The sequence below is a fragment of the Necator americanus genome, chromosome IV (genome assembly GCF_031761385.1).
Source record: "Necator americanus strain Aroian chromosome IV, whole genome shotgun sequence".
In the NCBI taxonomy this organism is placed as follows: Eukaryota; Metazoa; Nematoda; class Chromadorea; order Rhabditida; family Ancylostomatidae; genus Necator; species Necator americanus.
In genome coordinates this window covers 19,981,052-19,996,258 of record NC_087374.1, presented here as the reverse complement: position 1 = coordinate 19,996,258, position 15,207 = coordinate 19,981,052, and the positions used below count along the sequence as shown (strand labels likewise).

General features: G+C 39.7%; 3 protein-coding genes across 5 annotated transcripts; 2 read left to right on the top strand and 1 right to left on the bottom strand.

Annotated features, from left to right (window-relative positions):
* Positions 1 to 79: 79 nt before the first annotated feature.
* Positions 80 to 688, top strand: RB195_002009 (uncharacterized protein; the record flags this gene model as incomplete). Of its 2 annotated transcripts, none has more annotated exons than XM_064199058.1 (1): positions 80 to 688. In XM_064199058.1, one exon carries the CDS (start codon positions 80 to 82, stop codon positions 686 to 688), a length of 609 nt encoding a protein of 202 aa, XP_064054938.1. The 2 variants fall into 2 exon arrangements, with proteins under 2 accessions (XP_064054938.1, XP_064054939.1); XM_064199057.1 differs by having other exon boundaries at positions 134 to 688.
* Positions 689 to 3,768: 3,080 nt separating this feature from the next.
* RB195_002008 (uncharacterized protein) lies at positions 3,769 to 6,423 on the top strand (the record flags this gene model as incomplete). The annotated part of the gene is made up of 2 exons (XM_064199056.1): positions 3,769 to 3,873; positions 6,316 to 6,423. The coding sequence occupies 2 exons, from the start codon at positions 3,769 to 3,771 to the stop codon at positions 6,421 to 6,423; spliced, it is 213 nt and encodes a 70-aa protein (XP_064054937.1).
* On the bottom strand, positions 6,409 to 15,207 carry RB195_002007 (uncharacterized protein; the record flags this gene model as incomplete). 2 transcript variants are annotated; one of them, XM_064199054.1, is made up of 13 exons in its annotated part: positions 6,409 to 6,417; positions 6,596 to 6,641; positions 6,875 to 6,942; positions 8,224 to 8,351; positions 8,578 to 8,731; positions 9,319 to 9,403; positions 12,949 to 13,059; positions 13,132 to 13,208; positions 13,276 to 13,363; positions 13,912 to 13,985; positions 14,191 to 14,248; positions 14,309 to 14,405; positions 15,093 to 15,207. In XM_064199054.1, 13 exons carry the CDS (start codon positions 15,205 to 15,207, stop codon positions 6,409 to 6,411), a joined length of 1,110 nt encoding a protein of 369 aa, XP_064054935.1. The 2 variants fall into 2 exon arrangements, with proteins under 2 accessions (XP_064054935.1, XP_064054936.1); XM_064199055.1 differs by lacking the exon at positions 6,409 to 6,417 and having other exon boundaries at positions 6,563 to 6,641.

Here is a 15,207-nt window from a genome sequence, read left to right as displayed (position 1 = left end):
GTTCATGTATGTATGTATGTATGTATGTATGTATGTATGTATGCATGTACTCCGTATGTATGTATGTATGTATGTATGTATGTCAAATCAAATCTCACTTTGTCGAATCCAGGAAACCTATTTGCAAGCTTTCATGGATCAAACAGCGCAAAACCGACGACCAGGACGACCTCGAATTTATATTAATGACGCTGAACGCCAAAGGAGTCACCGCCTTAGAGAGACTTCACAGCAGCGCAGTATCCGTTGGCAAGCAAACGCAGAGCAACAACGACGGAGGCGACAGAACGAAAACGAGGAGCAACGTTTGGTCAGACGCTCAGCTAATGCAGCGCTTCAGGAAAATAGACGCCAAAGCGAAGACGTTGAAGAGCGTTTTGCTCGGCAGATGGCAAGTGCAGACCGCCAGCAAAGAAGACGCCAAAGTGAGAACGATGGCCAGCGGTCTGCAAGACTACTGGAGAACTCACAACGCCAGCAAAGGAGACGCCTAAGTGAGAACGATGAACAGGGATCTGCAAGACTTCTGGGGAACTCACAACGCCAGCAAAGGAGACGCCAAAGTGAGAACGATGAACAGCGGTCTGCAAGACTACTGGAGGACTCACAACGCCAGCAAAGGAGACGCCAAAGTGAGAACGATGAACAGCGGTCTGCAAGACTACTGGGGAACTCACAACGCCAGTAAAGGAGATGCCAAAGTGAGAACGATGAACAGCGGTGCGACGGACAGCGTGGAACTGTTGTACAGTATTATTTTGCAGTAATTTTTTTTTGCGTGTCGCAGAAGTTAAATGGCACGTTTCAGCCGTTTGATACCCGTGGCTACTGCGCGCGTTGTTCATCACCTCTATGACTCCTCCGTGCGTTTGTTTCCTTGCACGTTTGCCTCAGCTTGGTATTGTGCTCCTCAGAAAGTGGAAACACGAATGAAACCGGCTGCTTAAATAGTAGCCAACAGCTTACATAATTTGACAAAGGACGTTACCTTTATCAGTACGATGATCTTCACATTATTTTATGTTAAACATCATTCCTTGATAGCTGTTGAGGAAAATAGGGAGAACACCCATTCTTCGCGTAATGCTTTAAAATTGTGTATATATTATATTCGAACCGAAGTAGTGTTTGAAGTTAAGTTTGAATATTCTCAAAATGTAGAACTGACGCGTTTAGAAAAAACTATGAAATTTTTTGTCTTTATATACATTAAAAAAGAAAGAAGAAAATAACAAAACAACATGAAAACAGAACTCTTATTATTTACAGAAAATATCACTACCACTAATTTTTGAATTTCAATTTAAAAGTATATTTTGGTTAGTTGATGAAAGTGAGCGAAGCGAACACCACACAAAGTCTGAGAGTCCGGCGTAAGCCGGACGATCAGACTTGTATATATATATATATATATATAACATATATATATGATCATGGTCATGATTATTATAGACAAAATTTAAAAGTATCACGCAAAATATGGGTTTTCCTCCTGTTTTCTATAAACAGTTATCAAATAATGATGTTTTGGCATAAAATGACGTGAAAGACATCATCCTACTGATAAAGATAACGTTCCACGTCAGATCACATAAACATCTTGCTACTATTTAAGCGCGCGTTTGCATGATCATGATGATGATCATCATGATCATCATTATCATGATATCATGATGATACTTTGCAAATTTGGAAGCATACATTCACATAAAGTTTATTAACCCTCACTAACATAAGAAACAAACTTGCGTTATTAGGGCCAACGTACATAAACTATGGGAAGCGGTCCAACGGTAGAGCACTCTCCTATCAGCTGCATGGCTGTGATTCGGCACATCACCAGTACAGAGTTTCGCATCATTATGGGGTATTTTTGTGACACACAGACACACACATGCAAACAGACGGACTAAGCGCGTTATTATATAGCATGATAATAATATTATTATGTGATAATGTTCAGAAACGCTATTTAACAAGACCAAAAGAAAGATGCGAAAGTTTCCTACACGAACAATAATCTGAGCAATTTTAAAATTGTAGAAAGAATTTTGTGATATCAAACAGAAAGGAAGCAGAAGGAAGAACATGGAACGGAGTAGTAGACAAAAATGACAAGAATAATTAGCAAAAGAACAAACGAACTCTTTACAGAGCGTTAAGAAAGATAAAAGCGTTCTAATGATAGAATGGTGAGCGTTGCCCAATACTAAACATGCCGTTCGCTTTTTCATTCATCCATAGTTGATCTTATGGATGCGATCATTTCTAAACCTTTCCATTCAAGTAATGCTAAGATCAAACGTTCAAAAAACTTTCGCATTCGATTCTTCTTTTCTTGCAATGTTTAAATTGAGTTCTCTAAAATTGTCATATTTCTTTAGAACCAAAGCCATAATTAATACTTTTAAATAGGTAACATCAGTAAAACCTGGAAAAAAAATAAATAGTAAAATCTTAGGAAAAAGTTATGTCCAGGAAACATATAAGGGTTAGATGGAAATGCAGGAATAAATATTTCAATCCGTTGCACTTTTTTCACATTTCCCTGTTTTTCTTGTGTTTGCACAGTAGTGCCCTATCAAAGCCAACACACCTTTCTAAAGAGATTTGGACAATGGTGGAAATCTAGAGTGCTCGCCCATCAGGTGAATGGCGATGGTTCGGCTATTTCTATTTTATGTTTATATATATTTATTTATTTATTTAAACATTACTTTATCTTTTTAATACATCTAAAAAAATATTATAATGAAGATGAGCGAATGAAGTCCGGAATAAGTCCACAACTTCTTCTCCATAGCCTCCCATTTAACAAATGCTTAGAATGCCAAACTTCAGAATTTTTGTTTTATTTTTCTTATTTCAAGAAATATGATCGTTGGCACAGCTTTGACACAACTAGTAAGTTTTTCAACGCAGCATGGCACATGTTTTTTAGGTTATCGTTTTTCCAGAGAAAAATCTTAAGAAGCATCCATAAATTTCAACGCTTCCTCATTTTGTAATGCACCGACGAATAAAGAAAGTATGCTCTTTTGTGAGGTTTAGAAACATTTAGTTCAGTTACATCTGACGAAATCGTTATGAAGCCGTTAAATACACTTTTCATTTATTATAATCGTCAGAGAAAAATAGATTGAAATTACACAAACCTATTTAATTAACTGCCAAAAAATTATGGAGGAAGAAGAGTCTTGCGCACATTTTTCCTGTATACGTATACATACATATACATGTACAAATGTGTTGTCTAAGACGAAATAGGCATGTTTAAAGAATCGAAAAGGCACCAACATAGGCGTAAAAGAAATACTGAGGACAGAGAAAATGTACTCGTGTGCTTAGCCGAAAATTAAGCGATAAAAACCCAATATTCTTATACGCTGATATCACGAACAGCTGCTAATATGCTTAGACAGCCAGCTACGTAACTACTGAGTCAGGACCACATCGATCCGTTCTCTCATAACCAGTCAGTCAGCTGCAGCGCTAGCTGTGTTGTGCGCTCCGTGAGCAAACTGCACGTTGCTTGTTAGTTTCTGTGGTTTCTTCTTAAAATAAAATTCTTTTCTATTGATAAGTCTGGAAATTGATAAGCTGTATGTAAATATTAAAATCTTTTTTTTCTTATTCTTCACAAAAATCAGTAAAAATGAATCCGTTGAAATGAAAACTCTTTTCATTACGTTCATCCAATAATTACTACACATTAGCGTACATTTCTTTCCTAGAAAATGCTATTGTTCTGCTTGGAATCCATGTTGTATGTTGCAAAAATTGTTATCTTTAGAGCAAGGTGGCTTAGCCATTGCTGGACGTCCACCCACTAGACATGGCCGAGAATCCGTTAGTAGCTCAGAAGAAAACAGGGTAGGACTCCATTTTTTTTATAAGAAATTTAATTATTCATTCGTTTTTTGGGTAGTAAACTCATTAACAACCACATAGACTTCTCAACACTAGGTCGCACAATTTCGTCTGCTAGAGATAATGTGGCCTCCGCCGTCCAGTTATGCTTCAAGACGTCATCTTTCCAACAAGTGTTTAACTTTGTCACTAAAATATACGGCAAATAACATGGGAATCATAAAACCGTCATTAAGAAAAGACTTACACGTATTTGTAATGTGTTCAAACAAAAGTCTGAGGAATCCTATAGTATCAAAATGAAGAAAGAACGCTTTTTGTAAACATCGCATCGATAGAAAAAGCTTGCAAAAGCTAGCCAAAGCCTTAATAAAATTTAACTATCTGATACAACTGAGAAAAGAGAATAAGGGATAAACTGTCTGGCGTTAATCAATCCGCTTGGGATGCACAACCACGTTCACTTCAATTCAGAATCCTTTGAGGTTCACGAACGTGTAACTGACCCATACAATGACTTGCGAACGCTATAATGTGTCATCTCAGTGTTTTTATCTCCCAGACAAGTCTGGTGACAATCTATCGACCCCGGAGGCATGAAAGGCTTAGTAAGCACTAGGGATTGGAATCCGATGCATCGTGCAGGTAGCGGAACCTCTAACTGCAACACTACACCCGCCCCATACAACTGATAAAAAATAGAAAGGGGCTGAGGTGGTGATGGTATAGTAAAGATCAAGAAGACTAATCTCATAGTTATGATCAACCTCAAAGTAAACCCGGTGTTAACTTGTCGAAGCAACTGGGACTGAAACGTAATCTGCCAATCTCTTCAAATTATACTGTAGTCAGCAGATGATAATGCGATACGTTAGAATGAGATTATGATCTTCTGTCTGAGGAGCAGTACCTCAGCTTATGTGGTGCTTCCATTTCTGTTTCTTTAGGTTAAACACGAAGAAAATAGTGCGAATGGTACGGCGACCTATGAGGCTCCACAATATTCGAGAGACATGATTTAGAACCAACAAATTGCGCTCGCAGAAATCGCGTGGCCGCCGTTTTTGAGCGTGGTAGCAGACGTCAACAAAAAATATGCACTGCAACTATTTGTCTTTAGCAAATCAAGAAAGCTAGAACCACCACACATAGCAATTAAGAATACTTCTGACTCATAGTTATATTCATTTATTTATTTGAAATTACATGTAGGTCTGCCATGAAACAGAAACAAAAAGGAGCAGATTTCGCTAAAGTTAAGTTTTATACTAAGCTTTATAGAGCAAGGTTGGCCCTTCACACCCATTGCGTCTTAAAAATGCTAAGACTGTCAATGAGTATCGTTTTCGCGCATAAGCTCTCAAGTATAACGTGACAGCATTTTCATAAACGCTTTTTCGTAACCACTTTCAACATCGAAACTGTCTGTTCCTCTTGATAACTGTACACAAGTAAAGGAAATTTTTGAAGTGATTCTGGTCTCTGGTTCATATTTGGTTATTCCGTCCTAGACGCCGAACTGAGGCGAGCGACCTCGTGCAAATATCATAATATATGTATGTCGAAGGAATACAACAATTTCTGATTCTATGCTTCCTCTGATTCTATGCTGCATCTCGTTACTGTATCTTTCGATATACATTTATACATACTATACTACATATTTATACATTATATTTTATTACATAAAATAAGCCAGCATGTTTAAGTTAGAAAATTGGTATCTTGCAGAAATTTAAAGAAAAGTCAGAGGAAAAAGCTGCAGGGTAGCTATTTACGGCTTAGAAAAGACTAACCTAATTATGAAAAATTCCTGTGATATGTTTGGTCACGTTGCTCGTGTAATACCATGTTTAGTTTGTTCCTGTTTGTTATTCAAATGATAACTGTGTACCTCAATGTAATCGTGTTCCGGAATTGGGGGAAATTTTCCAACCGCCACAATATTGCTTTCTTTTCCTCACACAGATTTTCTCAAGCGTTCGTGCAACCAACGTTTACGTGATTTCCATACAGCTAACCTTGCCGAAGAACATATAGCTGATATAAAAAATTATATCTTACAGAACTTCTCGTTATGTGAATTTCCTCCTAGTCACTTCGCACCGCAGTTCTGCGACTTCAAAAAAAAATGATACGGAAGACATTTATGTCGAACTTCAAAGCCTCCTCTACGATCGATGAAATAGTATGAAATGCAGAACAGGAGTACAATTTTATTTGGATTCTAGTTCCATTCTTGAAAAGAATATTGTTCAAAATAAACTTCTGTATCATGTGAGGTAGTGACTCTTCTTTTTTCGAGGTAATGCGATGAAATATTTATTCTGTATTGTCTCGTACAAATACTGATCTTAATGTTGTATATTACCACCGTATGGAAGGGAGAATTATAACTGAATTGAATAATGTGCAATTGTAGGGAACAAAGTTTTCAACTTTCAGGATCAATCATCAACATCTTCCGAACTACGCAAAGAAGACGAAGCTGAGAAGTCGGACTTGTTGCAAGCATACGATACGGGGGAAGATGAGTTCTTAGCGAAGCTGTAAGTCCAATTTTTCGCATAAAAAACCAGAACTTTGGCGAGAACATAAGTGAAGGTTGTAGTGAAATTGCATAACATCTATAGGGAGTTAGTAACTATTCAGCACAGAACTTCAATAGAAAGTTTCCGGAGAAAAAAAAAGTCTAATCCAGACTTGAACAAAGTGACGTTCTTACATGCAAATAGGATGTCGTACGTTTTCCCTTGGGCTGGACATCCTCACTGAAAATTTTGAGGATTTGAACAGAAAACTTTTGTCTGCAAGTCAATCTTATTAGGATTTAAATTTTATGAATACGACTAGCGTTTAGGCTTCAACACCTATCAGGAAAAAAGCAGTATTTTTGTTGCGCGTTTTACAATAGTAGTACGCACATAGATGTTTTTCCTCATTTAGATTGTATTCTTCCCCAGTATATTTCCTACATAACAATATATCGATTGATGGAACTTACTATGATTCTGATATGGAATTGAGATATTCCTCTTGCTGTGTAGAAACGACTTTCAGTGATTCAGGCTCCTGAAACTGAAAGAGTCAAAAGCACCAGCATTAGAAAGATTAATAATGGCGAAGTAACAAAACTGACTAAAGATCACTTAGAAGAATTGCTGAACACTTCAGAATAAGAACTCGTAACTTTTCGCTCTCGCACTTCACAAATTTTGGTAAGGTGGTGATGTTAGCTGCTTATACAGGAAGTAATATCTTAAGAATCTAGGCGCCTGGTACTTGAATGGTTCTGCTGCGCGAGAATTGGTCCCCACAAAGTCATAATCATGATATATAATAACGGGCTTATTCTGTCACGTGTGTGTGTGTGTGTGTGTGTGTGTGTGTGTGTGTGTGTGTGTGTGTGTGTGTGTGTGTGTGTGTGTGTGTGTGTGTGTGTGTGTGTGTGTGTGTGTGTGTGTGTGTGTGTGTGTGTGTGTGTGTGTGTGTGTGTGTGTGTGTGGGGTGTGTGTGTGTGGGGGTGTGTGTGTGTGTGTGAATCACGAAATTCGAAAAGGGGAATGCGACGGGTCCCACGGCATCGAAATGGTGCGCAATAACTTCGTGTGCATGTCGCAAAAGGTAATGGGATGTTTCATAGCCGTGGCCACTTGGCGCTTTGCTTTTCACCTTTATGACTCCTCCGCGTTTCTATTTCCTTCTTCGTTCGCCTCAAGTTAGTAGCACGCCTTCTTCAGAAAGTGGAAACATGCATGCTTAAACAGTAGCGAACAGTTTACATAATCTGACGTAGAACGTTATCTTTATCAGTACGATGATGCTGTTTACGTCATTCTATGTTAAAGCATCATTCTTTCATAACTGTTGGGGGAAATCAGGAGGAACATCCGTACTTCGAGTAATGCTTTCAAATGCATCTATATTTTTTTGGTATCGAAAGAGTGTTTGAAATTTATGGTTGAATATTGTCCAAATCTAAAATTGACGCATTTAGAAGGAAAAGTCTGTAATCTTTCGCCTTAATTTGCAATAAAAAAAGAGAAAGAAAGCGTTGTTTAAAAAAAACGCAAATCTAGTTTTAGAGAAAATGCCACTACTATGAACTTTCATTGATCAGTGAAGGGAAGCAAAGCTAAAATCACAGAAAGTCTGAAATTCGGCTTTAGCCGGACATTCAAACTTGTTGCATCATATTAGACTCATTCTTTTTGCAGTATTCTAGCGTCCTAATATTCATATCTTCTAATACGCCTGTTTCAAGATTTTGTGAAACATAATAAGTGACTTAGGTTCAGCTTTCAACAGCACAAACGTATTAAATTTTGCAGTGCATACTCCCATTTAACTTACATCATTTTCGTTTTGTTTTCGTTCCTTTCGATATTCGTCGAACAGCACTGTCTTTTCTGGTTGAAAAACATAGCTTGAGTACAACGAAACAATTAGAAATTCCCATATGAGCAAAAAATTGAGATAGACTGCAAAACTACTTCATCTATTCTTTCTTATGTTAACTACTTTATTCTGTACCACCTAGGTTTGCTTTTACCACAACGATGGCCCAACAGAAGCATTTGAAAAGTATTGGCTGCTGACTACATTGTGCAGATTCAAGAAAAATTTGCAAGAGTAAATATTATCAGTAAAGGTTCACAATGCTAAGCTAATAGCACAAGTTAGCAATACATTGATTTGTTTACTCACACATAGCTGCATTCGACGCCGGTAAATTATTAACGTCTTTAATCCATTCCAAGGCAACTGCAAGATCCAACACAAATTTTTGATTTGCAGGCATAGAAACAATAGTGTCATGGATTTTGAACAGCAGTCCAAATCGATATGGTTTCAGTCTGTCCTAAAATAAATCACCTGACGGTTCGCGTGGCCTTGCGTCCACAGCACTAGTTGAACCGCCGCAAAAAAATTGACACAAATCTTTCTTTAAGTCAAATACTTCCACTTTTTAAAAATGTTTTGCAAAATAGTTCAAGATAAGAATATGTGCAGTCCTGCAGGAATTGAATAAACAATGTTTGTAGGGTAAGATAATTAGTGGAATTTGAGATCTCAGAGACATTTTGCAACATATTTTTTCTTTGTGCCTGATATTTATTTGCTTCTGGCAGTGTTTGTCTACTTTTATACGAGCTACGTGAATTCTATTATATTGTGGACCTCTCCAGTGTTAATCATAGCTTGAGGGCATCACCCCACGAATCTGGGGTGGTGCGGGTTTCAGGTGGGCGCGCTCCAATCGCACTCGTTGTAGGAAATAGCGTCCCGCCCCTCGAAGCCGCATCTTCTAGGCCGTTTTTTTAACGGCAATTAGGAAGATATAGACGGAATCACCCTCTTCCTCATAGTCTATGACCCCGTATAAACATAACCAACTCGCACCACTCATTCGTAGGTGATGCCTTTAAAAAAGGCAAAAAAACTCACTTTCGCAACTTCAAATAATACGTAAACAAAGTACAACGAAAAGTACATTGAAATAATGTTGATGAAATTAGATATGGAGAAGAATCTGAATAAAAATATTAGGATCAGCAATTTTTTGGCCCACATTTTACAAACAATTATTTTCATATTAGCTTTCTTTAACGAGCAAATGTATTCACTAACGAACTCCTTCAATATGAGATCAAATCCTTTTTGGCTACTTCCCTACTTCTGATTCTAGAGCTTCTTTTTGTATCACTTGTATCACCTGCGCTCCCGTTGTTCATCGATTTGCTCGAGCGGGCACCAGTAATATCCATTTGTCCCGATCCCGCACAAGTGTTGCTCAGTGGCATCTCTTCTCGCTAGGAACTCGAAGAGCGTCGTACTTTTGTTTGAAAGACTTCGTGAAGAGGTCTAACCGTCGGGTCGGGGGTCTTCCTGCGGTGTGTTTGATGTCGCATGGTATCCAGTCGCTTACGGCTCTGGCCCAATGGTTGTCGCTGAAACGCATCACGTGTCCGGCCCACCCAATTTTGCTTTCCTTGGCATATGCGGCAGCGTCTCTGATCTTCGATCGGGGACATAGAAGTGAACTTCGAATCCCTTCTTTCACTTACGTAAATCGGATTACCCCTAGCATCACCCTTTCAGTTGCGCGTTCTATGACGCTGATCCCACTTTCCTCCTGCTTGCGAAACGCCCACGTTTCTGAAGCGTACGTCAAAGCAGGAAAAACGGTAGTGTTGAAGAGGCGAGCACGGAGTTGGAAGTTTTTGGTCACCCTCACTAAATCGATGCTCTCGAATGCTCCCCAAGCCGCTCGTTTCCTTCTGCCCAGCTCGGAGGCCAGTTCGTTCATCATGTTGATTTTCCGACCTACATACACACAGCTGGAGCATTCGGATATGTTCGATGGCATCATGTTCGTTGTGAATGGGGCATCAGAAATCCATCCGTTCCTCATAAACATCGTCTTGTCTAAGTTCAGCTAAAGACTGACCTTTTTGCAAGTTTCATCAAACTTTGCAGGTATACGCACCGTCAGATTGATGATTCATGTTATAAGAACGTCGTCAGCGAAACGAATATGCTGTAAATGCCAGCCGTCAACTTCCACTCCCATGTTGTCCCATTCCAATCCTCGCATCGCGTTCTCGAGAGTGGCACCGGATATTTTGCGTGAAATTGCGTCACCCTGATGAACCCCTCTCTTCACGTCGATTATGACACCATTGTAGAATGGAGAAATTTTGGTCGTGAAGTTGCTATATAAATCAAGAAGTATTTTTATGTATGGAGTAGAGACGCCTTGGTTGGCCAAGGCCTCCATGACCGCTTCGGTCTCTGTAACTGTATCAAAGGTTTTCTTTAAATAGATGAAGGTGAGACACAGCGGCATCTTGTACTCTCGCGATACTTCTATGAGTTTTGAAACCAAGTGTATGTGATCAATCGTACTGAATCCTTTTCGGAACCATGCTTGCTCGCATGGGTGTCATTCATTTGATGTTCTTTCTATCCTGCTTAGGATTACTCTTGTGAAGAGCTTGTAGATGACAGACAGTAAGCAGATTGGACGATAGTTGCCGATGTCTTGGGGGTCTCCTTTCTTATACAACAGCACGGTCTTGCTGGTTTTCCACTGCTCAGAAATCTTGCATTGCGGCAGGAGTGAAGAGCCTCGCAATTGTGTTGATGAGGCAGTAGGTACATCAGATGTTCAGGCTTGATTCTGCCGAGACCGGGTGAAGCACGAGTCTTCACCGACATGACGGCATGTTGGACTTTGGAAGGGAGGACCTTTGGAATTACATGTCCATCTTCGTTCAGATGGTGAGGAGGCAAGTGGACATGGTTGTCGAAGAGATCTGAGAAGAAGTCGTGAAAGACCTTTTCCATCCCCTTTTTCAATGCTGTAGTTGTTCTATCTGGGGTCCAAGAGCAGTTATTTTGTTTACGGTTGGCGAAGTTCCGACAGGCGCAGCGAATGTTCTGTCCCGCCTTTGCTGCTTCAGCCAACACTTCTGCTCTTCTCTCTTTGAGGTCATCCTTTATCGCCTCTCTGCAAAGCATTGCGAGCTCGGACATGAGTTCTTCGTTGCCTGCAGCTCTTGCAGCTCTAGAGTTTTCGGAGACAGGCATCTCTTGGTGGTTTTGAAATTCTTCGCTTTCCTCGTGCAATGAACATGTTCTAAAGGCCGTTCGTGTTCGTCGATGTTGTCCATGACGGTATCTTCCCAAAAGCCGACAAAGCCTCCTAGTAAATGATGGTCCTTGGTGTTGGCTTAGTGAACTTCGCGACTTTTTCTGTCTCCGCGTGAAAGAAAATCTCCCTCCGAGAAGGCGATGGTCTGATCCCGTGTAAAACTTTGGTACAACAGCGACATCTGTCAGACAAAACCTTTTACTGACAATGTGGTTAATTTCATAATGATACCCTCCATCGGGTGACTCCCACGTCCAGCGTAAAGAGGAACGCTTCTGGAATTAAGAGTTCCCATGGACGGTCTTAGTCGTCATTATGAACTCGGAAAGCCTCTTTCCCTGCTCATTCCATTGAAAGTCACGGGTCCCGATGTGAAGTTCTCCAGACGTTCTTCTGGGGCCAATTTTGGCGTTGAAATCACCAATTATGACCTTGTAGAAGGTACGATTTTTCTGTAGAACTTCTCCAGGTCCATATAGAAAGCTTCGACTTCTTCTTTGTAGCTTGATGTTGGAGAGTAAGCGACTAAGAACTGGTGTTGAACCACATCTTCTCATCCGTAAACGTCCGATTCGGATGAGTTGTAAGTTGTTCGAAAGAGTGGATTTCTACTGCCGTATTCGTGTTGATGAGGACACCAGCTCCTCTACTGTCGCATGTTCCTAAGAACAATTCTTCTCCAGTGTCATACACGGCTAGTGGGCTAGTGGGTGAAATTGCCTCGTCTCATCCTAGTCCTTTTCCATTTCGGTAGCCTACATGACTCCTGCAACCCCGTCTTTCCTGGTGCTACAGTACCAGACTTTCCTCCGGAATTAGGAGTCTATTTTCTATTACTTTTCTATTACTGTGTTTTGTATAAAAATTCGAAATTTATGGGCAGGTTGCAAACATCTGGTTCCATGAGTTTTGGAACGTTGCGCTCTCCCGGAGTGGACAGATGGAGCTTATTTGTTGGAGGTGACTCCAAGCCCCCTCCCTTGCACTTCCCAGTCACTTGGTTGCAGGGCTTTGGCCGGACTGACGTGCGGGATATGGTAGTATTATGAGCCGATCCTGGCAGAGTAGAAACAGGAAGTCCATCCCCTGAATTCACCTGCGTCTCAAGAGAGGGACGAGGTCGCTTTTGTCCCGCGATTAGCCCCCTATCAGCCACCTAGGGACGCCACAACGCAGCCTCATGACTAACCGGCTGTGTTCCCTCTAATGAAAAAGATCCGTGGCTTCTTTTTGTACTTGGACAGAATTCTCCAAAGAATTCCGTATGATAATTCAAACGATTGAAATATCATTTCTTTAAATAAAGTTTGAGTCAAAAATCTTATATGATCAGAAGAAAGTAAATGAGGAAAAAAAAAGAACTAGGGCGTAAACTACACCAGCCATTAGAAAAAACCAGCACAATTCACTCTACAACTTACACATGCTGCTTATGTCTCAATTCAAAATAGGCGATGAGTTCTAATACTTGTAGTACAATTCGAATAATAACAGTTTGAAGAATACATGCTTCAATTGTCAGCAAGTTCCTCCTAGAATTTTCTTTCTCAAGAATTCAGCAATAATCCTTCGGAGCAGACCGCTGAAAGAATCTGTTAACATACAGTCTAGGCTTGATTTCTGGAAGACACCTGCAATAAGAAGCGTACGGTGCCACTGCAAGCTTGATCATTATCTTATTCTAAAATGATAAAGAAATGAAGGAGTTCTACTTTTTGTCCTCTCTTCAAAAACATGTATGGGGAAACCTTTCGAAGATATCGTGCTAACGTTCTTCGACAGCCATACATGTCAAACATTAACTGTACTACCATGAACATGCACAACATATAGTATCTAAAAATCCGAATCCTTTTTTTTTGTTAAATTTAATTTAATTTTTTAATTTAAGCATATGGTGTTCGAGGATTCAACATTTAAAGGATATTTTCTGAACCTTTCGTTGGAAGAAAGATTTAGAAAATATCCTTTAAATGTTGAATTTCTTATTGATTTTATACTAATTTTTCATTACAGTTAATAGTAGAGATTTATTTCGTTTTCCTGTTAAATTTGATCTATCACAACAATTCGATGTTTTATTTGTATATTTACCACTCAGCAGCTGCTCTTCTTTTCGTATTAATGAGAAAATATCTTAAATTTTCGAACATCAATAGTTTTTGCGTTTATCAAGAGGATTTAAAGCACTGCACATGGCAAAGACTATCCCACTCACAATCAATATCTATCGAAAGCGCACATAAACGTTACGGTTATCATTTACAATGACAGCATATCTCTTATATCTGAAACACAGTTCCCTGAACACTAAACATTGGGCATTGCCTAACAATCATTCCACGATAATTTCATATCCAAATTCTATGTTTTTTATAACTCACGATGTAGTAACTGCATAAAGGAATCCTGCCGATCGAGGGATGAACATTGCCAGAAGCGAAGTTATTACTGTGACCTGAAATCCGAGAAAAAACGCACAAATCATATCTGGAGTCTGTTATTAATGGTTAAGGGATTGTTAGACCCTTGGAAATTCTCCAGACTTCCTATAGGATCATCCATTCTTTCTTACGTTTACGTGAGAAAGAAATATCTTTCCAAAATAAAGACACAAACAAAAGGTCTGCCGATCAGTATCCATCGATTTGAAAACTACTAACCGGTGGCATCATTATGAGAAAATACATTCCAGCTCGGATTTCCTCGTTCGAAGTATACCTAACAGAGAGCTACAATGAGTAGCAGCATTTTACGCATTTTTAATGAAGACTTTCCTACCTCATAAAGAAGTAAACATGGAAAAAACCGAGACCGCAGACAATTGCACATGGAATTATTGAAGTGTAAAGCATTGTCATGTGCAACCAGTCAAGTTCTGAAGTTGTGACTGCTTGTTTTGACAGCATAAATTGTAAAGCAATAAAAAACAAGCATAATCACAGAAATCCCTCCAGCCGCTATAGTAGGAAAAAAATGAATTAACATAGAAAGTGTCGAACAATACCGGGACTTGAAGGCACCCGACTTAAAGACACCCCAGGTGGTATGGATTTCAGGCGTAATATTCGTATACGGGATCGTAGATTATAGAGAAGGGGGTGATTCCGTCCATTCCTTCCTAATTGCCGTAAAAAAAGGATGCGGCGCGTGCACAAGGCTGGCGCGCTCCAGACGAACCCGTGTAGAAAAGAACACAGCGCTCGAAGCCGTATCGTCCTCGTCTTCCGGGACGTTTTTTACGGCAATTAGGAAGAAATGGACTGAATCACCTCCCTCTTCATAATCTACTATCCCGTATACGAATACTCCACCTGAAATCCGTACCACTTCAGATTCGAGTAGTGATGGCTTTAAACGATGTTTGGAAGCTAATAAATACCCAAGAAGTTGCACCATCCCTCAACTAGTTTCTGATTAACTCATTTTGGCTTTTTTTTAGTAATGCCCTCGTTTTGATTAAGTTTCGATTCGGTAGAAATTCGCAGCACAACTCAGCTTGAGGATTGATACGATTGATATGACTGTCGATGAACAGTCCCTTTATGTGAAGCTACACACTCACCATTGAGCATATCCGCAACTCCTGGAATGTCAAGCTCTGATTGCTCATCAAATAGGAATCTTCTAGAGATTCGTCGTACTTCCCTTTGAATTACAGCTACTTTGTCGTCACTCAT